At 59.1% G+C, this 26,284-nt stretch overlaps 2 protein-coding genes across 2 annotated transcripts in view; one reads left to right on the top strand and one right to left on the bottom strand.

Moving 5' to 3' along the window:
* The window catches only part of CASZ1 (castor zinc finger 1), a 32,761-nt gene extending 30,575 nt beyond the window's left edge, over positions 1-2,186 (top strand). The window contains exon 16 of the mRNA XM_012722069.1: positions 2,025-2,186. Within this exon, the coding sequence (XP_012577523.1) occupies positions 2,025-2,186 (162 nt within the window). The remainder of the gene's footprint in view (positions 1-2,024) is intronic.
* A 4,620-nt stretch (positions 2,187-6,806) lies between these two features.
* Positions 6,807-26,284, bottom strand: part of PEX14 (peroxisomal biogenesis factor 14) — a 105,430-nt gene continuing 85,952 nt past the window's right edge. Inside the window, exons 6-10 of the mRNA XM_004678504.2 lie at positions 15,798-15,883; positions 13,145-13,247; positions 12,020-12,117; positions 9,163-9,254; positions 6,807-7,638 (exon numbers count right to left, since the gene is read on the bottom strand). Of these exons, the coding sequence (XP_004678561.1) occupies positions 7,200-7,638; positions 9,163-9,254; positions 12,020-12,117; positions 13,145-13,247; positions 15,798-15,883 (818 nt within the window). The 3' untranslated portion in view covers positions 6,807-7,199. The remainder of the gene's footprint in view (positions 7,639-9,162; positions 9,255-12,019; positions 12,118-13,144; positions 13,248-15,797; positions 15,884-26,284) is intronic.

The raw sequence follows: 26,284 nt of genomic DNA, 5'->3' as shown, positions 1-26,284 counted from the left end.
GCTAGACCGCCCGCCCGGCCCTGGGGGAGGGCGGGGCAGAGGGCGGCGGCGACACTACAGGGACCCCGCGGGAATCTCAAGGAATCGGCAGGGCCCGGCTGGTACTGCCGCCGGGGTTGGGCCGGGAGGGTGTGCTGCCCCCCGCGGAAGGCTGTCCCCCCACGGAGGGGCCGCCCCTGCCCAGCCCTGGTCGGCAGGGGACCTCTGCCACCCAGCTGGTGGGCACAGGGAGGGTGCCACCACTCGGGCTTCACTATTCAAAATGGGAAAAAATGCGAAAGTTGTACAGTATTTTTCCTGTAAAGGTTATTACCCTACATAGAACAAAAAGAAAGGAAAAGCAGGCTGCGGGCGCGCGGCCTCGCCTCTGGACAGGCCGGCGGGAGACCAGCGGCGGCCGCCGGTCCTCACACTAGCACTGACGGGAGCTGCGTGATTCCAACTTTTAACTTGAATTTTCTAGAGACAAGAAAAAGGACTATTACTGTTGATACAAGTTTGTAGTTAATTTAACATTTGGTTTTTCTCTCTTGGTTATGCGTGTGGCTTTTATAGGGCTTCCCACCCCCCCACCCCGCACCCCACCCGTTTGTTTTATGACCCTGTTTGGGATGTTTCTTGGGATCTGAGTCCTTTTTCCAAACATGCCCTCTTCCTGGAGAACATGAGGTCCGCGAGGCCCTGAGCAGGAGCCTCACCTGGCAGGTGGACGCCTGCCCAGCGGCCGCGAGGGTGACAGAGACCCGGGCGGCTGCCCAGCCCCTGGGGAGCGCCTGCACCCGGGCGTCCCCAGAGAGCCCGGGACGGGGGGCTAGCTGACTGGTGGGGTGGGCGGGAGTGGTTTCCTTTTTTCCTTTTTCTCTTTTTCGTCGTCCTGGCTGCCCCAGCCAGAACGCCAGGACCCCCTGAACTGGAGAGGGAGCAGGGAGGGAGGAGTCAGATGAGCGGACCGATTCAATCGTTTTCCGAGAAACAGCCCCACCAGAGCCTCCTGAATCTGTGGGCACCCTGCTGCTGCTGAGCGGGGGTTCGCCCAGACTGTGCCCCACCGCAGACCATGCGGGAGGAGTTTTGTAAAGGAAAAAACATTTTTCAATGTAGCAAAATCAAACAAAAAAAAGAAAGAAAGAAAGAAAAAGAAGACGGACAGTGCGAAGTCTAGCCTTTTGTAACTTCATATTGCACACTAGGACTATAAGCCATTGCTAGCTCATTTTGAATTTTAATGTGTAATTTTTGTTTTATTTTCTTTCTGTGGGGAAAACAATGCTTGATCCACCAATGCTCTTTTTAATGTTTTATAACTATGTATGTGTATATATATAAATATAAATGACATGTATGCACATATGTGTGTATCTATATGTATATACATATATAGATAGAGAGAGATATATAGAGGTTTTGAGACGAAAAATGCAGAACGTGAAAACCGAACTGAACAGCGTGTGCTCTGATTACTTGAATCTGGTCTCCTCGGCACCTGGTTATTAAGAACTGAATATTTTTCCACTTGAATTTAGTGCTATTAGAAATTTAATATATGTGTTTTATTTATTTGATTTTTTTTTTTTTGCATGACTGATGCAAGGTTTGACATTTTCACTCAATAAAAACTGGAAAAAAATCTATCAGGCTATCTTTATTTTGATAGTCAGCCCCCAGCGGCTGGCCGTGACCCAGGGTCCAGCCCCGGTGCCAGGCCCAGGAGGCAGGGGTTGGTCACCCTTCGGCGCGGCAGGGCTGGGGGCAGGCCGGTCTCGCCCTTGGGACGGGCCGCCTTCTCAGGTCTGCCTGGCTCGGTGACCTCCTCCCCTCGCTTGGCCAGAAGACCCGAGAGTGGCTCGGGAGCCAGGGCGGGCAGAGCCGGTTGGCACGGAAGCCTGGCCTCAGGCACAGGCACCGCGGGCGGCACGGCCCCAGCCCCCCCAGGCAGCCCCCTCCTCCCGCCACAGGGCTACTGGGCAAGCGCTTGGCAGGGTCACCCTCTGCCTCCTCCCTCGGCTCCTTCCTCCTTCCTGCAGGGACCTGCCCGGGCTGGGAACGGCGCGTACCCGGATCCGATCCGGATGCTGGCTCGGCTCCTGTCTGGAGCTCGCCCGGAGCGCGCAGGGGCAGAGCCAGGGGGCCAGTTCCTGGGTGTGCGGCGACGCGCCCGAGCGGCAGCTTGGCTGGGGCAGCGGTGACCCTTCCCACGAGACCCCCGCTCCGCACCGCGCGGCCTGGCCTCAGGGAGGGGAAGTGCGTGGGCCCCCAGCTCCTCCAGCTCCAGGAGCCTCTCCCTGGATGGCACACCGCGGGTGGGACAGGCCGGCAGGGGCAGGGGCAGCGGAGGCGGGGGCCTCCACGTCCTGCCCCGCGAGGCCGCGTGCCCGCGCAGAGAGCCTTCCCTTTCTTCTTTCTTCCTGGAACGCAGCCCACAGGCTATTTACATAAATATGTTTGTAACAGACACGAAAATACAGACTTTTTTCTGTCTTATTAAAATGTTCAAGTTGGAACTCGCCTATTGTTTGTGGATATCTCGATTCTGTTAAATAAAACAGTGACTAATTTGTGGGATAAAACACAAGTTCAACAAATTAAAACCATTATTGGAGCTTCACAGGCCCTGGTGGGCCGGCCGCCCTCCCCTGGGGCCCGAGGGGAGGCAGGGAGCCAAGCCCGGACTTCTTGGCGAGTGGGTGGTACGACCACAGGGTTCCCTCTGGGTGCTGCTGGGGGTGGGGCGCAGGCAGGGCCCGGAGTCTCGGGGGAACAGCTCCCAGGGGTACCTGGGGCTCAGGGGCATGATGGTCAGGACTGGCCTTGGCCAGACCCCCAACCCCCAGCTCTTCTGGACCTGGATGGACCTCGGCAGACACCCCCACTTGCACAGTGCCCCAGGCTGGGCCGGCTTCCAAGCTGGACTCGGGGCAAGGCAGAGACCGGGGCCCAGGGCGATGGGTCATGAGGCTCTGTGCCAGGCCCAGGGGAGGGGCACGGGGCCTCGGGGTCCCCTCAGAACAATCTGGGGGCGGGGACACGGGGCCGGCCCACTGACCGGGCTGAACAGAGACGCCTCACCATGCTCGGCAGGAGCTGGTGCCCCCCTGGAGGGAGGGGCCTGCAGTTACAAGGGCCCCCACCCCAGGGGTGTGGGGCGGGCCCAGGCCCCAAACACTCCCTGTGGCTTGCTGGCCTCAGTAGGAAGCTCAGTAAAACATGTTTTCATTCTGGGATTTAATTAGCTGTGGGGCGTGTGGCTCCTACACCCAAACTGGGGCAAATTCAAGAGTTTTGTAACCTCTTGGAAAGAGCCAGAACCAGATGCACAGGCTCACCCCGAGCTGGTGGCCTGCTCTCCGCCCACAGGCCGCGGTGCCACCAGCAGCTGCGGGGCCAGCAGCCCTCGCCCGCCACCTGCACCCACCCCAGGGCAGCCCCAGGCAGCCCCGCCACGCACAGCCAGGCCGGAGTGCCCAGTCCACCTGAGTGCCCAAGGGGGACTCAGAGGGAAGTGGAGTGCAGAGGGAAGCCCAGGACCCCAGGACGCAGGGCCGACCACAGGGCCCCTCCAACGGGCTGGTTCACGGGGGCCTCGCCAGGAATGAACGGGCCAGGCCTGTGCCACCCTTGTGGGACCAGCCACCCCGCCCTCTGGGATGGGCCCGGCGGGGACAGTCCATGCAGGAGGGGCAGCCGGACCTCCGCGAGCCCCACTCCCACAGCACTGCAGGGAGACATCACGGACCCCAAGACCCTGGCTGGAGCCTCCGGGCTGGCCGGGCGCCCTGGACCTGGGCCGCGCTGGAGCTGGCGAGGCTCTGGAAATGGGCCCGGCCGGCCAGCCAGGGATGCGTGGGGCCCGCGCCTGAGCTCCCAGGTGATTCTAACACGCAGCCTGGCACCCGGGCCAGCCGTCCGGGGCTTGGCAGGGGACGGCGCCGGCCATCCTGCTCCCGCAGTGACCCACCTTGTTCTCTTACACAGCGACGAGCTGGGCAGCGCACAAAAGCACACCGCGAAGGGGTGCCGACCCAGGTGACAGTCCCCCAGCAGACGGAGCTTTCCCGCTCCGGAGAGCGCTGGGGTGGGGGTGGGGGCAGGCGGCTGGAGTGCGAAGGGTCCTCCGTGAGGAGACCCCGGCCAGCGGCTGTCCCTTCGGTTCCGCGGCAGAGGAGCGGGGCCGGGACGCTGCTGGGGCAGGAGGGGCCGCCAGGACGCGCATCTGCGCCCAGCACAGCACCTGGGGCCGAGGCACTGCCACCTGCGGGGCGCACTGGCACCTCGGCGTGCCGTCAGGGGGCTCTCAGCATGCTGGGTGCCTGACAGAACCATCTTAAACAAGCAGACAAGAAACACTGGCGGCCAAGTAAACTCCCCGGCATCAGCCGTCGGCCTGTCAGCAGCGTCTCCCGCCTGCCCTTCCCTGTGGGTCTGCCCGGGGGCTGGGGCAGGCGGGCAGGCCGAGGTGAGGAGGGCTCCGGCTCCAGAGCACTGGCTCCCAGCTGCCGCAGGCGGGCCCGGAGACACACAACTGCCTGCTGGCGAGACGAGCGGCCGCACAGCGCCCGGAGCCTCGCGCTGCTGCCTCCCGGGGCGCCTGGCGCCCGGCGGTGCGGGAGGGGTCCTCTGCAGCGCCTCCTGACGGCGCCTTCCACAAGCTGAAGGGAGGTGGGCATCTACGGGCCAAACCCGGCCCCCGCTGCCGCCCTCCCCAGGAGGGCCTCCCGGGTGGGCAGGGGTCTCGGGGCAGTGGACACACAGCAGGAGGCGGAGCCACCGGGGAGGCTCACGCCGGCTCGGGGCCAGGCTGCCACTGGGCACCAGCGGGCTCCGCAGGAGGGCTGTGCCGGGCAGGCCCACGAGACGCCGGGCCTGGACAGGCCGGGCCAGCAGAGCCCTCCTGGCCTCCCAGCGCGGGGCAAGTTCTTTCCTAAAGACACACTACAAAAATACATTGTAATTGAGCTTAATAATCGTCTCCTTCCAGAAAGGGCCTGACAGGCGCTGCCTGCTGCTCACTTCTGCCCCATTCCAAATATTTTTACCTTATTTGGATGAAATGCATTATTTTTCTAATGAAAGGCTTTTTTTCAAAGGGCTGTTTTTCCTCCGTCCAGCAGCTGCCTTTATTAGGCAGCACTCACGCCGTTTTGGGGAGGGGTTTTCTTCTCCCTGAAATCATGCCAGACTCTCTGTCCTCAAAAGCCGAAATCAGAGCTTGGGACCCGCAGGGCGAAAGGCCTCGGGCCCAGGTTCCCACCCTTCCTCCCTACACGGGAGCCCCCAGGCGGGAGAAAACAGCCGCCGCCTGGGTCACAGGGGCCCAGAAAGCCTGCTCTGGGGACAGGTCTGTGCTGTCCCCCAGCAGTGCTGCCTGTGTCTCTGTCCAGCTCGTCTGCCCTGGGCTCCCTGCCTGGGCCCACTGCTGCTGGCCACGCAAAAGGGGAGGCCTGTGAGCCCCTCAGCTTCCACCCACGAGGAGCAATGACAGCAGGGAGGTGGGCGTGCGCACGGCAAGGCCCAGGGGCCAGGGGGCGCTTCGGAACAAGCCTCAGCCCTTCTCTCGTGCGCCCCGACACTGCTGGCAGGCCCTGGGGAACGGCAAGGAGGCAAAGCCAAGGTCCCACGTGTTTCTGTCCCGAGGGCACACGCGGCAGGAAGGCCCAGGGCGGTCACACGAGGCTCTGAGCACCGAGGAGCACGGGGCCCCGGCCGGAGGGCCGGACCCACAGCAGGCGGCCAGGCTGGCCACCCCGTCACCCTGGGCGAGCCCCGGCCCGCAGCGGGGGTGGGCTTGCTGTGGGGAACGGCCGCCGAGCCGCACAGGGCCCTGGCCAGGAGGTGAATGCTTCCTGAGGTGAAGCAGCCGGTGAAGCCAGGCTCCCCTGTGGCCACGCCCGGGCAGAGGCGCAGAGCGTGGCGGCTGCAGCCCAGGGGCACGGCCAGCTGCATGTTCAGCTCCCAAGGCGCCGCCCCCGAGCGGTCCCCTCAGCCTGTGCCCACACAAGGCGCCCGGCGGCGCCAGGCCTGTCCCCACGCTGCCATACCACCCACTGGGGGCCCCTCAGAAGGAGCACAGGGCCCTGCTTTTCTGGGCTCCGTCAATGCTGTGTGGCGGTCGAAGGAGACAGCGCAGGGGTTGGAGAGGAGACGGGGAGGAAGAGAGAAGAGGGCTCCCTGGGAGCACTCACCCACTTAGAAGGCCGCTCGCCACCCGCTCACCACCTGCTCAGCACCCGCTGGCCGCGGGCTAGCCTCAGGCCTGTACGGCCGACGGGAGGCCCCGCTGGCCAGGGCGCACGCCGCTCCTTGACAAGCTCGCTCGGGAGGAGGACCGCGCCCCGGGCCAGCTGGGTGGCCGAGAGGCCTCCCGACAGGCGGCAGAGGCGGCCAGGCCCAGCGTCCACGTGCCCTTTGCGCACCGCCACCGGGCCCACCTGGCGCAGGCCCTGGGCAGACAGGCAGCCGCAGGCAGGAGTTAAATAGTGGCAACTCGCATTTATTACAATTATATACAGTCGTATCTTATACTCTGGAACCTACACCTGATCACACAAACGAACGTGTTTCCGGGCGGGGAGGCGGAGGGAGGCCCTGCGCCGCCCAGCAGGAGGGAGTGCGGCGTCTCCCGGGCGCCGAGCCCCCACGGCAAGCGAGGCCGCCAAGTGCGGCGTGGGGGTGCGGGTCCGGACGGGGGCAGGGCACGCCAGGGCCGGGGTAGGCACACGAAGCCGCAGGCGGGCAGGGCCTGGGCGGCCTTCACAGCGAGGAGTTCGGCACGTGGCTTCGGGAAACAGAAGGAGAGGCCCCGCAGCCCCGCTGGTCCCGCCGAGAGGAGCGGGGAGGGCGGCGGGGAGGGACGGGACGGCAGGCACGGCCGCTGCAGCACGTCCTCGCTGGGGTCAGGAGCAGGTGACTAAGCTGCCGCTCGCCATGCACGGTGGTGAGTTAGCCCAGACGCTCAGCAGACACGCCCGGCGCACATCTGCCCGGAGACACGGCCGACAGCACGCGACTCCGAGACTTGGGCGCCCTCGGCCGACGCGGAACAGGTCGAGGGGGCGTCGGCGCGCAGGCGCAGGGCTGCACTCGGGCGGCCGAGAGGAGCTGGGTGGGCGGAACGCAAGCCGGGCCGCGCGGAGGACGGGCGTGGGGCAGGGGCCCAGGCGGCGGCTCCGCCCCCAGCAGGCGCCCGCGCTGGGGGCCGCGGCCTAGTCCCGCTCGCTCTCGTTGCTCGCACCCTCGGGCCGCCGCAGCTTCTCCACCTGCTCGTTGATCTGCCCGTCCCCGCCCCGGCGGTCCTCCCGCTGCACCCCCAGGCGGTCCTCCTCGTCCACGTGGCTCATATCCTCGTCCTCCTCATCCTCCCTCTTCTCCTCCTCGCCCTGCACCTCCATCCTCACCTGGCCCTTGACGTCCACCACCCCCTCTCCCTCCTCCTGGGGGCCCAGCAGGTGGTAGGCCGCGGTGGCACCTTCGGGGCTGTGGCCCTCCTTCACGGGCGACGACGACGTGGACTCGTTGCTGACCGGCGAGATGTCGCTGCTGCTGTGGTGGTTCACGGCCGCGGGGCTGGAGGGCGACGGCGACTTGACGGGGATCTGCCACGAGGGGATCTTCGGGGCCGACGGGGACGGCGGGAATTGCCTCCTGGCAGGGAAGGGGACACAGGCCGGCTGGTGACAGCACCCGGGGCCCCGTCTCCGGTGGAGCAGCACCCTGCTGACCTGAGCTCTGCAGCCCACCCCAACTCGCCTCCCTCCCTCCGTCCCTCGCCTGTCAGACTGGCCTGGCTGCGTGGAGGCTGCAGCAGCCAGAGGGAAGCCGCAGGTGCCGCCCGCTGGGGCTGCCTCCCGGGTCTCCCCACCCTGGCCCCAGCCCCGCCTTGGCAACTGCTGGACAGCAGACCCCAGGGCCTGTCACCCGCGGAGTCCCGCCCCTCCCATGCTTCAGCCCGGCCCGGCCTCTGCCCTGCGAGCTGGAGAGGGCAGGGAAGCAGAAGCTCTGGAGGCCAGGACACCTGGCTGGCCTCTAACGGGGGAGGAGCCGGGAGCGGGCCAGGGGCTGCAGAGCCAGACACATCAGCCCGCAGGGCAGCGCGGGCGACTCGCTAGAAAACCTGACTCAACCCTCCACAGGCAGAGCAGCTCTCGGCTCCTTTCCACCCTGGGCGCTGGGCCCGCAGCCAGCCCAGACCGAAGCCAGCCTCGGGAGGGCCTTGGAGGGCAGGCCCACTTGGCAGTGGCCAGGCCACGGGCGAGGGCCCGCTCTTCCTGTGCGGCCCGTCTCCTTGGCACCGCCCCACCTCGGGCCTCACCACAGCCCAGGCCACACAGTGTCAAGACGCCGACAAGCAACTCCGCCTTGCGCTTTCTTGGTTCCAGCAATACCCAGGGGCCCGCTCTCCGTCCCTCGGGCCTCAAAGCCCTCTGCCCCCCAGGCCTGGAAGGAGAGGTCTCTCCTGATGACACCCCAAGCTTGGTCACATCTCTTAAGGCCACCTCCTTTCCTTTAGAAAGGACCTGGAAGTGGCCGGCGTGGGAAGTGGGTCCTCAGGCCGTTGTGTGCAGGCTGAGCTGGACACCCTTGAGGTAGGATGACCGGAACCCCCAGTCCCTAGCAGGCTCCGGGGACACTGGACTCTGGGCTTTAAAACCAGGACAAGTGTTCACCCTGCACTCGGGGCCGTGCCGGTGACAGCCTTCCGGGCACAAGACTCACTGGAGAGGGCAGCGGTGGACCCCACGGAGGGGAGAGGCAGGGGCCGCTTCTGCCCTGCCTGTACCTAGAGTCGGGAGCTCTTCAAAGCGGGCAGGCAGAAAGTGGGGGCTTCCTGTGGGACGATGCTGTCACCAAGCTGGCAACAGGTAGGGGGCGGGGAGGAGGAAGGCCCAGGACATGGGGGCTGACTGGCCTCTCTGGGTGAGGGATCTCTAATGAGTCCTGCTTTACAGCCGGACCTGCCCAGGTCCCGACAGGCCCAAGGGAAAGCCTGCATTCCAAAATTCTGGGGGGACTGCAACCTGTCACCCCTGGGATGGCGAGGGAGGGAGCCGATGAGGAAGGGTAACAAGCTCAGGGGACTTGCAACTCACTGCCTGGACCTGGGCTCACCAGGGCAGGACAGGCAGGGAGCGCCACCGGCCAAGAGCCCCGCCCGCCCCTTCCTCCTACCGATTCAGAAGCAGCCCTTTCAAGGAGTTAATTTCCGACTTGAGTTCATTGATGTTCTGGGACTCCAGGATCCAGCTGGTAGAGGTGGTGGCCTGAAAGTTGCAACACAGGGGAGGAGCGTGAGCTAGGCCTCCCCAGCCTGCGGCCTCCGATGCCCAGGCGGCAGGTGGCCCTGGAGACATTCTGTGTCCTGAGAGGCAGCCGGGAGACCCCCTGGAAAGTTCTGCCTCTGCCCATTCAGGGGTCTGCCTGCCTGGGTCTCTGTTTAAATGAAGACACCCTCAAAGTAAACATTCACACCACTCTGTTTGGAGAATTGATGATTCTCAGAAGCCGTGACAGATATCTCCATGTAATAATGGCATTCTGGTTATGTAAAATAAAATTAAGGCCAACACCAGAAGAGCCCTTTACCCCTCAGAAATACACACCAAAGTGTCTGCAATATGAATGACTCCCTATCTGGGATGGACTTCAAAGAAGTGGAGGTGAGGGTGTGGGCAGAGATGGGGCAGACCTGAGGGGTGGCGGGCTGCGGCCAGTGGGTGGGGCGGGAGGGGTCACTGCACAGCCCCTCCACTATACTGCATGGGAAATGCCCCATTAAGGCAAACCCAGTCAAGGAAACCAACGCCGACTCCAGCCCCCCAGAGCCCCTCCACAGAGCCATCAAGCTCCGCGCCAAGCCTGGTCCCTGCCAGCCCTCAGCTCAAGCCGGCCTGGCCCCCAACCCTGTGAGGTCAGGCCTGGGACCAGTGTCTGCAAAGCCACCCTCCAGGACCATTCTCTGTCAGAACTAGATGACCTGAAAGCTCAGCAGAGGAAGCTACCCTGGGCCTCACGCCTTCCACCCACAGGCCCGCGGAGGGGGACGGCCACTCGCCCTCCAACAAATGCCCCTTCCCTGCACACCTCCCCTCTGAGCTGGGCGTGTTCTCAGCCCCCAGACAGCCACGCCCCGGCACACTGCGTCGGCAGAGGCCAGAAGGGCTGAGCGTGTGGCCTCCAAGGTGTCAGTGGCCAAGCTGTCTCGAGGCTTAGGGCAGCCCCAGGGTGCCGGTCGGTACTGCCCAGGCCTGGGGGAGGCGCACGGAGGCCCTGCCCTCTGACAGGGAAACCCCACCGGCCCTGACTTCAGAAGTCAGGAGCCAGGAGGGCCGGACACGCGTCGGGTCCACAGGCCACGCGTGGGGTGCACAGGGCAGGGGCCCCTCGGAGGCGCTGCAGGGCCAGGAGAACAAGTGGACAGTGTCAGAGCCAGCACGCGCGGCCAGGCCTCACGCGGGTCTCCTGGGCCCACTCCAGACCCCAGACAGTGCAGACCCGGGAGCCACTGTTCTGGCTTCCCTGAGACCTTGAAAGCTCTAGCAGCCCATTAACAAGGGAGCAATTTCCACTCACCGGCCTACAAAGGACTCAAATTTCCAAACGCATATGGTGCCAGATGCCAGGATTTAGAAATAAAATCTGACATCTGGGGCTTTTTAGCCAGTCTCTTTAAAAAGCAGTTGTAGAAAACTCCCAGCCTTCAGTTTTATATAGGTTTTTTAATTACTTAACGCTCTTCTTTTTAATTTTTTACAGTGCTGCAGTAGGAGTTTGGAAGCCAGAAATAAAAACTTACATTACAGCTGAGAAAACACCACTCTAAGTCTTTGGTTTATGGGGTAACCGAAGTCTTCACACGCCCAGTTACCCCTCGCTAGCCCTGCTCCGGTGCAGGGGGGAGGGGCCTCTCAGGCCTCAAAAAAGCCTTAAAACAGCGCAAGAATCTCTCAGCCAGCTCTCTGCACCGAGCACAACCCTGGGCCCCTCCCCTCTCAAACGCAACATGTGGTCTTAATCTTAATGCTTAAGGTCTGAAAACAGTTTTCCAATTTCCGGAATGGCTTCTGGCCATTGGCAGGCCACCCGCCGAAAGATAATAGAGCGGGCAGGCGGCGAGGCGGCCTTCCCGGCTGCTTTACGGGCCGCCGGCCCGCGGGCACGCGCGGGGCCGGGAGGGGGCCACCCCACCACGGCCATCTGAGGAAGCAGTGCAGGCAGCACGGGGAGGGGGCACCCTCTTCACAGGGCACCCCGGCTTCCACTGGACCTGGAAAACCCTCCTTTGCCGGGTTCTGAAGTGCAGAAGAACTGGGCACCGGCTCGCACGGAGCTGTACACTGGGGTGGGGTGACCCCAGAACCTCCACTAAGTCTGAGCTGCGTGGGAGCTGAAGGCCAGCCTGCCACGACAGAGCCTCGGGGGTGACCCAAGCCCCGAGGGCAGGGCAGGCCAGACCCTGCGATCCTACCACCGTGAGCGAGGTGCGACCCGCACACGGGGCAGTGGGGGAGGAGCCGCGGCAGCTCCGCCTCCCCCAGGACACAGGGCAGCGGCTCTCGCGGCGGCGGGTCTGCGCCAGGGCAGGCGGCTAAGACCTGGGCAACGTGGTGTGGAGCCCACGCGGGGAGACCCCAGTGTTTACCGCGCCCGGTGGGCCGGCCTTGAGCGCCGCTCAGAGAGCCCGGCCCTGCGGCCCGGGCGGCCCAGCACCGGCGCAGCGGGGGCCCTTCCCAGACTGCCGGGCCTGCCCGCCAACTTGAGGGGAGACCGCCCACACCTGCACCCACCAGCTCCGGCAGGCCTGCTACCTGGGCGCGGCCTCCTCCGCGGAGGTGGCAGGGGGCCGTCTCCGGGACAAAGCCCTCCGCCGCGCCCTCCTCCTCCCTCTGCCCGGGCAGCCTGGGCCTGGGGAGCGCGGGTGACGGCGCGGCCGCGCCGGGCCCCTCGGAAGGCCCGACCCTGCGCAAAGGACAAGGGCACGGAGCCGAGTGGGCGGCCTGGGCCCGGAGGGGCGGGGTGGGGCTGGTACCTTGGCGGTGGCCAGTTCGTGGGCGAGCTCCTGGACTTTCTGCTGCTGCTGAATCAGCAGCTCCTGGACGGAGGCTAAAGTCATCTGTAACTGCGTCACTGGGGAAAGAGCAGCCGAATCTCTGTTAAACCACACGTCTGTCCACGCACCCAGAAGCTGCTACAGCTAACTCTGCCACAGCCCCAGCCCACAGCCCTGTAATTTATCCCCGCGCTGAGCGATCCACCTGCTCGGAGTCTTAACCTCTGGTATCTCTACTTGTCGCTATTGTGCACTTGTCCGTGGTGGACAGCATGTCCGTCCAAAGCCTCTCCCCACTAATCACATCTGCCCACTGCCCGCCGCACAGGCCGCCGTGTCCTTGTAGGGCTCGCGGGAGTCTCCAGCTGCCAGACGCCTCAGCTCAGGGCTCTCGGCGGCTCCTGGCTAACACTGCGAATGCCTGCCTTCCCGCTCCCCGAAGCTGGCCCAGCAGCGCCCCCAGAGCTCCGGTGGAAGCACAGGACCCACAGCAGAGTCTGCGCCAGCGCCCCGACGGGCCAAACTCCTGCCCGGGACAGGCCGCCGGCGGAGTTTCAGACTCAGCCACCACCTGGTAAACAAGTTTATAAGGAGAGAAGCCGCCCCGGCGCGACAGGTCCCAGCTAATCTGGGCCATCATGGGGGCGCTGGGTAATGAGCGCCAGCCCGTGGAGTCGGTGACAGAGGAGGTGGCCAGGGTCCCGCGAGCCGCAGTAATTACAGCCTCTCTTGACCCCGCGTGGGGTTCTCTGAGGGAAGGGGGAAAACCACTGAAAACCCCCCTGAAAACCTCACAGAAGCAGAAATTAAAAATGAACTTTACAGCCCTTAGAAAGGCTGTCATTTTATTCCCCTTATTAATATTCTGAGGTTGGGAGCCTTTCCGTAAAAACATAATTAATTGAGGCCGCGCCGACAGTAAACAAGCAATTTCAAATTAAACCGAAATGACGGCGGCTTCATTTGCAAATGTGAACAGATTCTCAGAGCAGATAAATGAAGTCACCACATAAAGTGGAGACGGAGGGGAGAGGGGAGGGGGCAGAGAAGGGGCTGCTCGGAGAAGGCTTTGAGGGGTGACTTGATGGAGTCATTAATCTTTACCTGTCTGGGCCACGCTGCCACTCAGCTCGGAGAGACTCGCCTCCATCCTCTCCAGCTGCTTCCTGTCCTCTCGGCCGCCCACGATGAGGGGGAGCAGGTATTTCTGCAAGAAGCGGGTGGGCGTGGGGGTGGCCTTGCGCCTGGGGTCGTCATCCCCCACACTCCCGTCCTGCCCACCGGTGGGGGGCTCTGAGCAAGGCCGTCCGTAGGAACGGCATCTGACAGCCCCCCGCGTCCTCTCCCGGGCTCAGCCAGGCGGGACCGGGGGTCAGGACAGGCAGGATCAATTTGATCTGCCGTGATGGAGAACTTTCTGGTTCTTTCTTTAGTTTCCTATGTGGTTATTTCATTTTCTTAATGGTGCTAGATGGGATGTTTCCATGACAAAGATACTTAAAAAACTCACTGGGAGAGGTGTCGGGCAAGATCTGGGAGGGAAACAAGAAAGCAGCCTGAGGCGGCGGCGGGCTGTGGCGGTGTCTCCTTGAGGAGCAGGAGGAGGTTCTGGGGTGTACTTTTCTGAACTTTTCCTGCGTCTTCCCACCAGAACCACGGGAAGGAGCCATCCAGTCAGAAACAAATGAGTCAACTTGAACAAACAGGATTATGTAGAAACTAGATGAAAACCAACAGCAGTGGCTGGGGCCTCTGGTTTGTCCACCGGGGTGGCCTCCAGGGCCGGTTCTGAGGTCTTCTCCTAAAGGCCGCCTTGCACCCTCAGAAGGAGTTGCCCCAGCTGAGCACCAAAGGCAGCCGAAGTCCCCAGAACTGGGACAGGGACGGAGCTGAAGGGGCCAAGCCAGAAGAACCTGGGGGTGGGGGAGGAGGGAAGTTGCTGCCGCGGGACACACAGGGCCTGGCGTGGCCCGGGCCAGGCACGGGGGTCTCCGGACATCTGGGAAGGCGGCAGGCGGCGCGGTGGGTGCTGCGGGCGAGCTGCAGGGGCGGGGCGCTCTGAGGCCCGGGGCTCAGGCCTTCTGCCCAGCACGAGGCCTGGAGCCAACCTGGACTGGGGGCACTCAGGGTGGCCCAGCGCAGACCCCAGATAAAAGAGAGCGCCTTCTCCGTCAGAGTTCTGTGCCAGGGTCCAGAAGAACGTCTCTCACGGGATGCGGGAGAGCTCACTTCCAGAGGGACCCCGAAGTGCAGGTCGGTACACAGCAAACTGGCAGAAGCAGTTTCCAGCTTCTAGTTTCTAGCAAAGTGCTTTCCAGCCGCCACGGGGGTTACTGGCCACAGCTGAGCAGAGCTCAGCAAGCGCAGCCTTTCATTCCAGGTGGACACGTACCTAAGTACAGTCAGACTCACGTGTGTCACTACCCAAAAGTCCATTTCTGACATCAGAAATGCCAAGGGCAGGAACACACATGACCCTCGACCAGATCTTCTAAAACCAAGTGACAACGAAGCAGCTTCTGCCCCTTTTTAATTTTCTTAATTTAAAGAAACAATTAGCAGAGTTGCTGAAAACCCTCTCATCGCCCCAAGACTGCTCTTTTCTGGTCTCTTCTCTTCTTCAAAACAGAGAGAAAGGTCCGAGCTGCATGGAAACAGCTCTGTCGTCTGTCCTCACCATCCGCCCTCTGGTGCCGCTCTCAGGAGGGCCCAGGCATTAAGCTGACACCCCGTCTTGCCTTTATTCTTCTCGGGGAGCAGGAGCAACCGGCGACTGGGAAGGAGCTCGCCACATAGGAGGTGCGCGGCAAGGGCAGGCCCCAATGAGAGGGCGAAGCCCGGGTCCAGAACATTCTGCTTCTTGGGTTTTGGCACGCGGATTTCCAGCTTGGGGGTGGGGAGGGAGGGGAAGGGGAGGGTTTGTTGGGGGACGGGCAGGTGCTGTGCAGGGAAACGCTTGGCCCTTGCTGGCCGGCTCGCAATGTGGAGCCCCAGGGCATAATGCTGGCACGCATAGGCGTGCGGGCCCAGGAGGGAGTGTGAGCGCCCACTCGGTGCTCAGTCCAGAATCTCCAAATAAGGGTGGGGCTGCAGGTGGCCCCAGGAGGTGGGGTGAGCCCTCTGGCCAGTGTTCTTGGGTCCGGGGACCTGGCCTGGCTCTGCGCCACTCAGAATTCACTGGCCTCAAATCAGAGTCAGCCTCTCAGGTCTCGGGCAGCAAGTGCCCCCCTGACACCGCTGTGAGCCATGAGGCCAGGGGTCCTGTGGGTGGATTAGGAGGCTAGGGAAGGTCTCCGACTTCTGTGGATGCCAGTACAATACACAGGAGGCAGAAAACGGATCCCACAAGCCTGCTGCGCTGGTCCCACTCAGGGGGCAGGGGCTCTGACCCCGGGCAGCCCACAGGGCAGAGCCAGGACGCGACACGGGCAGCGGGCTCCAGGTCCCGGCTCAGAATCCGCACGTCATCCTGTCCCCAAGATGTACTGACTGCCACGTGTGTGCCAGGCGCTGCTCCCAGAAGTTGACAGGCCTTGTCCACTGCTGGCCTCAGGCTCCCTGTGCATCAGGGACCAGAGGAGGGACACCGGGCCCTCCTCCACGTCCCTTCTGGGGCCACAGGCCACGGCAGAAGGGACGCCAGGGCTTGAAGCAGAGTGTGTGTTCACTCCCCAGGGCTGAGCACCGCCACACACAGCAGCCTCAGGGCAGGGAGACGGGTCACAGGGTGTGTGGATGCGGGCAAGGACAGACTCACCTTGTAGAGCTGGTGGAAGCCAAAGGCGATTCCCGCCATGATGATGGTCAAGGCACCGTAATCTCTCCATCGGGAGCCCGCAGGGCCTAGGGTGGGGAGAAGGCACATCAGGAGAAGGGGCGCCGTCCCTCCCTGGGCAGGGCGGACACCCAGCCCGCTCAGCACACCAGCGGTGGCACCAGCTGCAGAGACTGTCTGTGACCAGGCAGGCACGCTGGCCACGCCCCGGACCTTCCGCCGCTGCCCAGGGAGGCAGAGGTGCCAGGAGACCTGGCTGTGGCCCAGCCCAAGGAATGAAGGGTCCGGGGGCCGACATCAGCACTCTCGCTCGGGCCATGCAAATGCAGGGCCAGCCCTGCTGGGGCCACAGACTGGGCGGGATCCTCCTGGAAGTGGGACGGGGCAAGGACAGCAGCTCCTGCTTACTCAAAAGCCTAGGGAGCGCTGCTGCCCTGGGCGGCTGGCCCAGGACGGCGGGCTCGTGGCGGGCGTGGCTTCTGCGCGTCCGTGGCCACACGCGTCCGCTCCCGGGGGAGGCCCGCACAGGCGAGTTCGGTCCCGGGAGGGGGTCAGAGGGACATGCACGGCAGCCCTGAGAGCTGCCCCACGCTGCCCCCCCACGCAGGGCCTGTGCCTCCACGCCTCCAGCTCAGCGGGGCGCGCACAGCGGGGTACAGACTTCAGCCAACACCGGGGCAGACACCAGAACTTCCCTCATTCTTACTGTCTGTGAGCTGAACGTCTGTCTTGTCATCTGTATTTCCTTTGTGGGGTGCTGTGTCCCCACTTTCCCACTCAGTTTCCTAATCACTGGCTCTAAGAAATTTCGTGCCCAGCGGGGCGCCAGCCCGGTCTGCGACGGTGGCGAAGTCTCCTGGGTCGTCTCCTCACGTGCAGGGGTTGGGGGCCTGCAGGCGTCTCGTGTTTACAAAGCTGCATCAAGCTCATCTTCCTGGGGCTCTGGGGTCCGGGCTGCTTGTCAGGGGCTCACGTCTGAGGAGCTGCCTGGGAAGAGGCTCTCCTGGCTGCCCTGCGGTGAGCGCCCCCACCCGGCCAAGCGACGTGACCTGTGCAGACTCGGTCGCCACGTTAAAGCAGAAGCCCTGAGATCACGTGGCAGCCGGGCCTTCACCTTGACCGAGGAGCCCGCGGGCTCTGTCCCAGGCAGTTCGCTCATGCCATCCTAGCCAGCACTGCCGCTTGCTCAGGTAAGGCCCTGACGCGAACCCTTATCTAAGGGGAGGGAAAAGCAAAGATGGGGTAACCTTCACAAGCGTGGCTGTTGAGGACCCACAGTCAGAACGCCCGTCCCTGCTGCCTGAACCCTGAGCACGGCGTCCTTGTGGTCAGGCCCAGCCATCACCCCCAGCTGCCTTCCCCAGCACCCGCGGCGCAGCCACCGGGGAACAGCGGAAGTCGGGCTGAAGACTGACCGGAACCCAGGCTCGGCCAGGCCCTGCCTGCCGTGAGGTCCCCGTCCCTTCAGACATGCAGCCGCTCGCCCTGACACCGGAGCGGCCAAGGCTCTAGATGCAGTTCAGGGGGTCCAAGAAGCAGGACCCTCCCTCAGCTGCTCCCCTTCCCAGGGCTCTGACCTCGTCCGGCAGAAGAAGTACCTGCCAGTCTCACCCTTCACCCCGCCTGCTGCTCTGTTCCTGCCACGCTCACGTTAAGAACATTTTATTGCCCCTGGTTTTCATTATTAATGAAAAGGGACCAGAATGATCTTTCCTAAAGTTCAGAGAGTCTATAAAGACAAGAAGCTGAAATGCCATTTTACTCGTTTTGGAGATGTGTGATACAATTCTGTCTTGTGGCAAAATGAAAAAGGAGAAAAACAGAGATGGCGTGAACTCGCGGCCTTGGTGTGAGAGCTCAGCGGGACCCCACGCTGGCCCCGCTCCCGCCCGCCCTGCCCGGCCAGGGATGGCCAAGGGGGCAGACCCCAAGAGTGCCCAGGACCCTCTGCTGTGACTGTGCTCCCCAAAATATCCAGACTTAGACAGGCCAGGGCAACAACGGGGCCAGCCATGCTCCAGCTCAGACGGAAGGGGAGTGGGGTGAGTGAATGGAAGCCGGGGGCAAGGCCTGTGCCCAGCACTGGCCAGATGAGGGTTCGCTGCGCCTATTCCCTCAGGCACGGACTGCTGGCTGCAGGCAGTGGGGCTTTGGAGGTGGAAAGAACCCCAAGCAGCCCTCATTTCTCTCAATGGGGTTCTGCATCCACCGCTCTTGCCCCACAGCCCCGAGCAGCCATCCGGCTGGGCAGCAGCTCCCCAGCGCCAGCACCGGCAGCTCCTGCACACGCGGCAGAAGGCAGTTCTCACGGCAGCCCCAGCGCTCAGGGCAGCCTCTGCCTCTGCTGCTGCAAAGCAGAGAATAAAGTTGCTGAAAGAGGGTGAAACATGATGCCTTTCAAGGACTCCATCCCCTAAGTGAGGCTCCGCCCGCTCCTCAGAGGCCTGCGGGCTAAGGCCTGGGTTTCCCTGAGGCCACAGGGCATGGTGGCCAGTGCCAGGCAGGAGGGCTGCATCCCTGAGATGCCCTGACCAGTCACTGGACACCAGCTGAATGAAGCCACAGCCCTCAGTCCCCTAGCGGTATCTCCACTGACCAGCAAACTCCCCCCTGGCAGGTGCCAGCTTGCATCAAGTAAGAGCACAGATGTCCCAGTGATGTGAGCCCCCAGCACCTTGCAGGGGCTTGCCAGCCCCTCGGACAGTGGTTCGTCTAGTGAGGGCCGGGTGACAGCATCAAGCTGAAAGCTGACACGAAATCATCCTGCTGAGATGACCCGCACCCAAGGATATGCTCTCTGGCAGCGGGCAGGGGCCAGAAGCTAGCAAATCCACGGGCAGCGGGCAGCCTGGTGGAGGCTGCTCCCCAACATGCAGCCCGCCTGAAGCCTTGACTCCGCACAGAAGGGTAGCTGTAACTTCTCAAATCATCCCATCAGCTCTGTTTGCAAGCCACCCTGAAAATTAAATGAGAAGACAGGCTCCTCCACAGTGAGGTTCTGGAATTAAGCCAGTTGCCAATGAGCGCCTGTGACAGCACAGCCTTTCCAAGCTAAACACAAGCGAGCCTGGTGACCAGCTGCTGGGCACCACAGACAGAGCTGAGGGCTGGCCGTGGTGCGGTAGGCGTGCCGAGGCATGTGGCTGTGGAGATGGCGGTGGTCAGACGACAAGCTGGTCAGAACGCAGCAACTAGGAGGACAGGTCTGCCTTGAACGGAAGCTCCGAGCAGCCCATGGGCACCATGCCTATAAGCCCCAGTCCCATCTCAGCAAACATCCGGGTAAGACGACCACCTCACACCTGCCACAGTGGCCTCCAAAGGCAGGAAGGACACTGAGAGGCACACCTGTAGCCTCATTTTCGGGTGAAATATATGTGCCCCAGTAAACTCTTAAGAATTCAGAAGAGTCCAGAAATAGATACGTGCTTATACGGTCAACTAATGTTTGGCAAAGAGGTCAAAGTAAATTTATGGAGAAGAATAGTCTGCAACAACTACAGCAACTGGCTATCTGTAGGGGGAACAAAACCTCGACCCTCACCTTACACCACACACAAAAATGTACTCAAAATGGACCAAAGTGGACCCAGACACAAAAGCAAAAACTGCACGGTTTTCTGTAAGAAAACAGAACACCAAAGAAAATCTTTGCAATCTCAGCGCAGACAAAGACATCTTAGGATATAAAAAGCATGACCCATAAAAGGAAAAGAATTGATAAAACAGACACCATCAAACATTTTAACTGTTGCTTTCCAAAAGGTATTGTCCAAAGAAATGAAAAGGCAAGTCATGGCTGGGAGAAAATATCTGCAAAACAGGTATCTGATAAGGGACTGGCAACACCAGTATATATAATGAACTTTTACAAGCCATTAATAAAAAGTCAAGGAAGGTAGTTTTTAAAATGGGCAAAAGATTGGATGAAACATTTTAAGAAAGATATATGAACGGATAGTAAGCACCTGAACATATGCTTGATATTATTAATTATTCCCTAAAAAATTAGGGAAGTTTAAAGTACAACGAGAGTATATTGTATGTACAATAAAATGCCTAAATGTAGCAACTGAGACTACCAAGTGTTGACAGGATGTGGAACAACTGACGTTTTCTTATACTGCTGATGGGAATGTAAAATGCGGCAACCATTTTGGAAAATAGTTTTGACAATTTCTTAAAAAGTTAACCAGACACCTAATGTGTGACAACAAAGGCATGCCAAGCTTTTACCCAAGAGAAAGAGAAACATCTATGTACACAAAGATTTGTACACAAATACTCATGTAGCATTATTCACAATAGCCCCAAACTAAAAACAACCTAAATGACTACTAACTGCTCGACAGACAGAAACACTGGTGTACATCCATACACTATGGAGTAACAGGCAGAAACAAACCGAGGCCAGCTGGCCCAGTCCCAGCTCAGCCTGTGTCAGGCAGCTAAGAGTAGTTTTTTTTATATTGAGGGTTCCCTCCTTTAACTAAATGTGTATCTCACCAAGTCTAAAATATGTACTCAGCTGCTCACGTATGTGTGTGAATAACAACACGGCTCAATCTCAAAAGCATATGTTAAGGCAAAGAAAGCAGACACAAGGGATTACATGCTGGATGATTCCACGCAAGAGAAATGTTCTAAAAGGCAGAACTTCGTGACAGGGAGTAGACAGCTGGTTGACAAAACCTGAAGTCGTGGAGAAGCTGACAAACAGAGCACAAGGAAACTTTCTACATAGTGATGCTGGTGGTGGTTACTAGAGTTAAGTGAATTATAAGTCAAATTAACACTTAAAATCCATTCATCTTATTTAATATAAATTATGCTTCAAAAAGCTGATTGAAAGAAAGAACTGAGACATAAACTTGTCATATGATCCAGCAATTCCACTCCTAGATAGCTACCCAAGAGGAGGGAAGTTTCTATCCACAAGACTCGCACATGAATGTTCTTAGTACCACGATTCTCATGCAGGTGACAACCTAAATATTCACCAACAGAAGAACGGACCCATGTGCTCCATCCACACAGCGGAAGACTCACCAGTGATAAAACAGGGATGGAGGACAGCAAATGCAGCAACATACACAAACCCCCAGAACACTATTGGGCAAAACAAGGGAACACATATGGCATCATTCCAGTTCCCTGAAATGCCTAGGGAAAGTGCCCCTGACATTATAGTGAGGGCAGCAGATCAGGGCCATCTAGGGTTGGAGGTGAGGTTCACAGTGAATGGGCGTGAAGGCTCTTATCTGGGGGATAGAAAGCTCTAAAAGTGATTTCTGATTGCACCACACCATGAAGTCACCAAAAATCACTGAGTTGGATACCTGATATGTGCAAATGGCAAATATATAAAGTATATGCAGCAGCTTTGCCTTAAAAAATAATTTTTTATAAAGTCTAGAAACAGACCCAGGCATATATATATAAACAATTATTTTTTGATAAAGGGACAAGTGATTCGATGGGGAGAGGACAATCTTTCGAACAGATGGTGTGGGCACAACATGATATCCAGAGATGGGGGAAATGAACCTTGACCTCAGCCTTACATCACACACACATCAATAGAGCAAGTCACAGATGTAAACATGAAGATTAGCACTATAAAACTTCTAGAAAAACCTTTCCAACCTTGGGATGAAGAATACTTCTTAGACAGGACAAAAAAACCCAAGAATTGGAAAAGAAGAAAAAAGAAAGAAAATGGATGTCACCACATTTAAATTTTTTTTTGTTTTTCAAAGGCAATGACAGGAAAAAGCCAGCCGCACACCAGGAAAACATGCTAACAAAACAGGTGTCTGACAAACACCAAGCTCAAACCCAGGACCCATAAAGAACTCTTCAATTAAAGACTGGAAAGGACACATCACAAGCATGGTGAACAGACAGCAGATGTCATCAGTCACACAAACGCAGATTCAGCCCACTCCATGATTCCACCACATAGTGTTGAAATCAGTAAATTTAAAAAGCCACACCCACAGCTAGGGCAGTGCCAATCCTCACATGCCTGAGGAAATAGGAGGTGGTACAACCACTTCAGAAAACAGTTTGGCAGTTTCTTGTCAAGTTAAATGAACGACACAGCAATTCTACTCCACGGTATTCACCCAAGAGAAGACCGGCAGGGCTCCAGCCTGAGTGCTTGCAGGAGTTCCCCGGGTGCCTGCTCCAAACTGGAGCAGCCAAGCTCCCGCAGCTGGTGAGGGGCCAGGAGACCACAGCGGCCCCACAGAGAGCCAGCCGGGCGGGCAGCACTTCTGATGCTAGCAGGGCTCTCAGGAATGCTGTGCCTGGGAGGAACGCCCAGGGAGAGGACTTCTGGTGCCCGCTGCCCCAGAACTCGTGGGGAGAGGAGTCGAGACAGCAGCAGCAGTGAGGAGACCGGTGGGTGCCCCAGACTGGACACAAGGAAGCTCCTGGAATGGGTATTGGAAAGGTTCTCCGATGCAGGAGCACAGGCCCGCACAACTTACACATGTGCGCTTTATTGTGTGCGAATTATATCTCAATAAGGGCACTTTTAACAGCCTGTTCAGAAATAATAATTAAAAAAAAAAAAAAAGTAAAGGAAGTTAGCGGCTGAGGAAGGAGGAAGAGAGACCTGTGAAGTCTAACGCTATGTTTATAAAATGTGCCCTGTAACGGAGAGGCAACGACGGTCACAGAAGTGTGGAAGGCTGACACAGAAGCTGGCAGTCCCAGAGCCCCCTGCTTCGGCCAGGCAAGACTTGCCCAACGCCCCTGAGCTGGCCACTAGCCCCTCTCCTCCTCCAGGCGACCCCTACTTCGCTCAGTGCGTTCTGAAGGGCGGGGGACACGAACACCATGAGGCCGCAGCCCCAGGTGTGGGAGTGGCAGGTGACTTCCAGTAACCCCTGGAGCTGGCCGCACTTCCCGTTCCGCCCCCCGTCCTGCAGGTTGGAGCTGGCGCTCAAGACCGAGGCTGGCGCTGGGTCCCTGAAGCTGCAGGTCACCCATGGACGTGGCCCAGGCTGCCGAGGGCTACACAACAGAGGGAGACTGTGGGTGTCAGCTACTCTTATTCTGGCTTTTTCTGTTACTTGTCTTACAAAACCACCACCAGCTGCACCACCCGCACAACCAGCATCCTGTCCCCCGCCAACTCTGGGGCCTTCGTCAGGCTGGAAACCTAAGGTAAGGGCTTTTCCACGCTCCCTACCCGAACACCTGCGCCCTGATGTGCATGAGGCATGCCTGGCACACACACCCAGGAGAAAAACAGTTTCCTCAAAATAAGAGATGTTTCCTTCACAGTCACAAAAAGTAGTGAAAAGTGCAATCTGCTCCAAACAGCAAAGAGAGAAATGGGAAAGAGAGGTCCCGCTTCCTTCCTGGAGAGCACACAGCTCTCACTTCCAGTCAGGCTCTCTGGAGGCTCCTCACCTCGCCACCCAGTCAGCCAGGCCCTGCCTCCTCCACACCATCTTGCCCAAAACTAGCACCTTGGGGCTAGTTTCCTCTGGCAAATTTTGAAAGTTCTCGCCATTCACTGTCCAAGATGGTCAGGCTGGTCTTCTCTGTACCTCCCCAGCACCGAGCTGTCCTGACACTGAACCTCCTGCAGACCAGGTTTGTCCTCCACTTTCAGAGTGGACACGGCTGAACACACAGTGGGGAAGGCCCCGTGATCGGGGAAGACCCCCGAGATGGTCGCCTTGGGGTCTCGAGCTCATCCCACCACCACTTATCCATCAACAAGCATTTCTGGAAGCCTGCCAAGTCAGGCCTCAGGTCAAAGATTTTCTTTTTTTCTTCTTTTTTACAGTCTCTGGTTCAAAGAACACAGTTCAACAGAGAAGACACAACACACACTCAAGTGCAGGGCGTGGGGGCAAGGGCCTGCGCAAGCCAAGGCAATGTCCACCCTGCAAGAATGGGGGGCAGCCCGGCGCTGACCAGGGAGCCGCGGCACAGAGGGCGTGATGCTCACAGCGGGACAGTGGCCTTATCTGGGGCACTCCCAGGGCACCTGCCCAATCCCACACAGCATTTGTTGAGACGGTACAAAGGATTTAGAGGTTGGTCTCAGAAAAATGTAGTCCAATAGGTAATGCAGCCTCAAAAACGCTAAATGGTGCATTTCAAAGAACAAAAATCGACATGCCTTTGACTGCCCATCCTCCCCACCCCTGTCAGGGCGGGGCCCTGCCTGCGCCCCGCTCTTGGTCGCCCCTTCCAACAGCGCTGGCCTGAGCTCCAGCAGCAGCCTGAGCCTCACCAGCTCCCCGTGCATGCCCGTGCCTTGGCCAGAATGTTCTTGGCCATCCTGGCAGTTGACCAGTCACCCCCAGGTGCAGCTGGGCGTCTCCTGCTCCCTGCAGGGGCCCTTCCCGTCCCCCTGCATTGTCCCCACCTGGGCTGCCTCACTGGCAGCCCAGGGACTGGCTGAACAGATGCTCCCGCCAGACAGGAGCGTGGAGGGAGCAATGCTCACTCTGCTCATCAGTTAATCCTGGGCTCCAGGCAGGGCCCGGGTGGCAGCAGGAGACAGGGGCGAGCCCGGGATGAGGGCGCCAAGGCTGAGAATGAATCACTGAAGAGGACTGACTAAGGAGGGGACTGAAGGACCACTCCTCCTCTCAGGACTTCAAGTCAGACACCAAAGCCTTTCACCAACCTCAGACATTTACATCCGAGTTTAAGAAGAGGCGACTGAGGGCACAGGTCAGCCCTGACAGGGTTATGCTGTTTATCAAGGACGATGGGGAGGGGTATTTAAGCCTAAGAAGAAATGATGATCTGACAGGAGTCACACTTGCCCTGCCTATACCTCAAAGATCCCTTGCTTCTTGTCTCCCTGAGAGGAAAGGCGGGAAGTCAGCTTGGAACGAATCAACTGAACAAGCAATCAGAACTCTGTCAGGACTGGGCTAAGACACACACTGATTCCTGACGTGGGGTCGAACAAAAAGAAACCCGAAGGAGAGAAGAGTGCCACATCTCCTCCCAAACTCCGGTCTGACTTTTCCTGGGCTCCACCAACCTCCTTTTCAGCCCTGAGAACACAGGTTTCTTCTCACACCGGATGACACCCAGCTTTCCTGCGTGTCAGCCTCTCACACTTCCACAAAGCCTCCCTGACGACTTCTCGAGCCCACATTCGTTTTTCTCTTTTCTGTGTTCTTGTAGAATTTCCTATCTGCATAATTAATTTTGACATTAAATCGTGTCTTATACTATCTTTTTTCTTAAGAGTTTATCTTATCTCCCCCAGAGAGCCCGTATGATTCTCAGGGTTCGTGTTTTGAATCTTTTGCGATACTGCATGGAGCACACAGTAGGTGCTCAGGAAACACGGCGAGCTGGCTGGGCGGGGACGGTAGGTCTGCGTTCTCCTTGCTGACGCGGCATTGATGATACCTCAAGGTCAACCACATTTCCCTAGGAGCAGAGCTACTGAAAGGGGGCCCAGCGGGCCACCTGCCTTCTAAGAGGAGGCTGGCGAGTCCCAGGGTGACCTGGGCGCCCCAGCTGGTCTCGAGGCCGCCCCTCCTTGAGACACAGGCACGCAGAGCTGAGCCCAGAAAAGCCTACTCTCTCGGGCGGGGCGCAGAGACAGATGCCCTCAGAAAGTCGAGCACTGGGAAGCAAGGGGGCTGCCCGGCTCCAGATGTAAACCACAGGCGCGCGGAGGAGGCCATAAATCGCTCCCAGGACGCAGACAATGCCTCGGTGATAAGCATGCAGATTGCACACCTAGTTCAGAAACTCCCCTGAGTTTGCTTGTAATTAAGGGGGTTAGAAAGGTAAAAAAATATATATATAAACCCAATTAATCATTTAAGTATTTAAAGTCAGATTTTTCCTCACTCCAGAATTCGTATATTTCATAACGCCAGCAACAGACAGCCCTGGTTTTACTGGGGTTCATTTTAGAGCATGTTTAAACTAGTCAGATTGAGTGATGCTTCCAGCAACTAATCGCATGTCAAATAAAAGATATTTTATGTAATAAATTACCGCTACAAGTAATTCAAATGTCATTTATCAGTTTTATTATCAGTCAGGCAAAGTCTTGTTTCTCTATATTAATCAAAATCAAGCTTTTTTTTTTTTTTTTGGAGCAGTTTTGACACCTCTTGGCAAAAGCACAGAAGTGAAGAGGCAGAGTCACCCCCCGAGCTGAAGGGAACGGTGTTACAGGACAAGGAGGACAAGGTTCGCTAGGGACAGCAAAGCCCCAGGCATTTAAAGCAGCCCTTGCGACGTCTCTAAGAGGATGCACTTCATTTTTAGGGCTCGCAGACTCTTAAAGTTGCTCCTACCTAAATATCTCAATGTGCAATGCTTTTTTCTCAGACCTGGAGAAGGGAATGACGGAAAGGACTGGACGGCCCCTCCCCACACCATTATTTTGCGCTTCCAGAAAGGCAGTGTTTAACCCTCTAAGCCCCTGAAAACAGGCCAGCCTGTTGATTCTGGCCAGC

This window comes from Condylura cristata, unplaced genomic scaffold (assembly GCF_000260355.1).
Source record: "Condylura cristata isolate star-nosed mole 26May11 unplaced genomic scaffold, ConCri1.0 scaffold00008, whole genome shotgun sequence".
NCBI classification, from domain to species: Eukaryota; Metazoa; Chordata; class Mammalia; order Eulipotyphla; family Talpidae; genus Condylura; species Condylura cristata.
The sequence above is the reverse complement of the archived record's forward strand: the minus strand, read 5'-3'. Positions and strand labels throughout refer to the sequence as shown.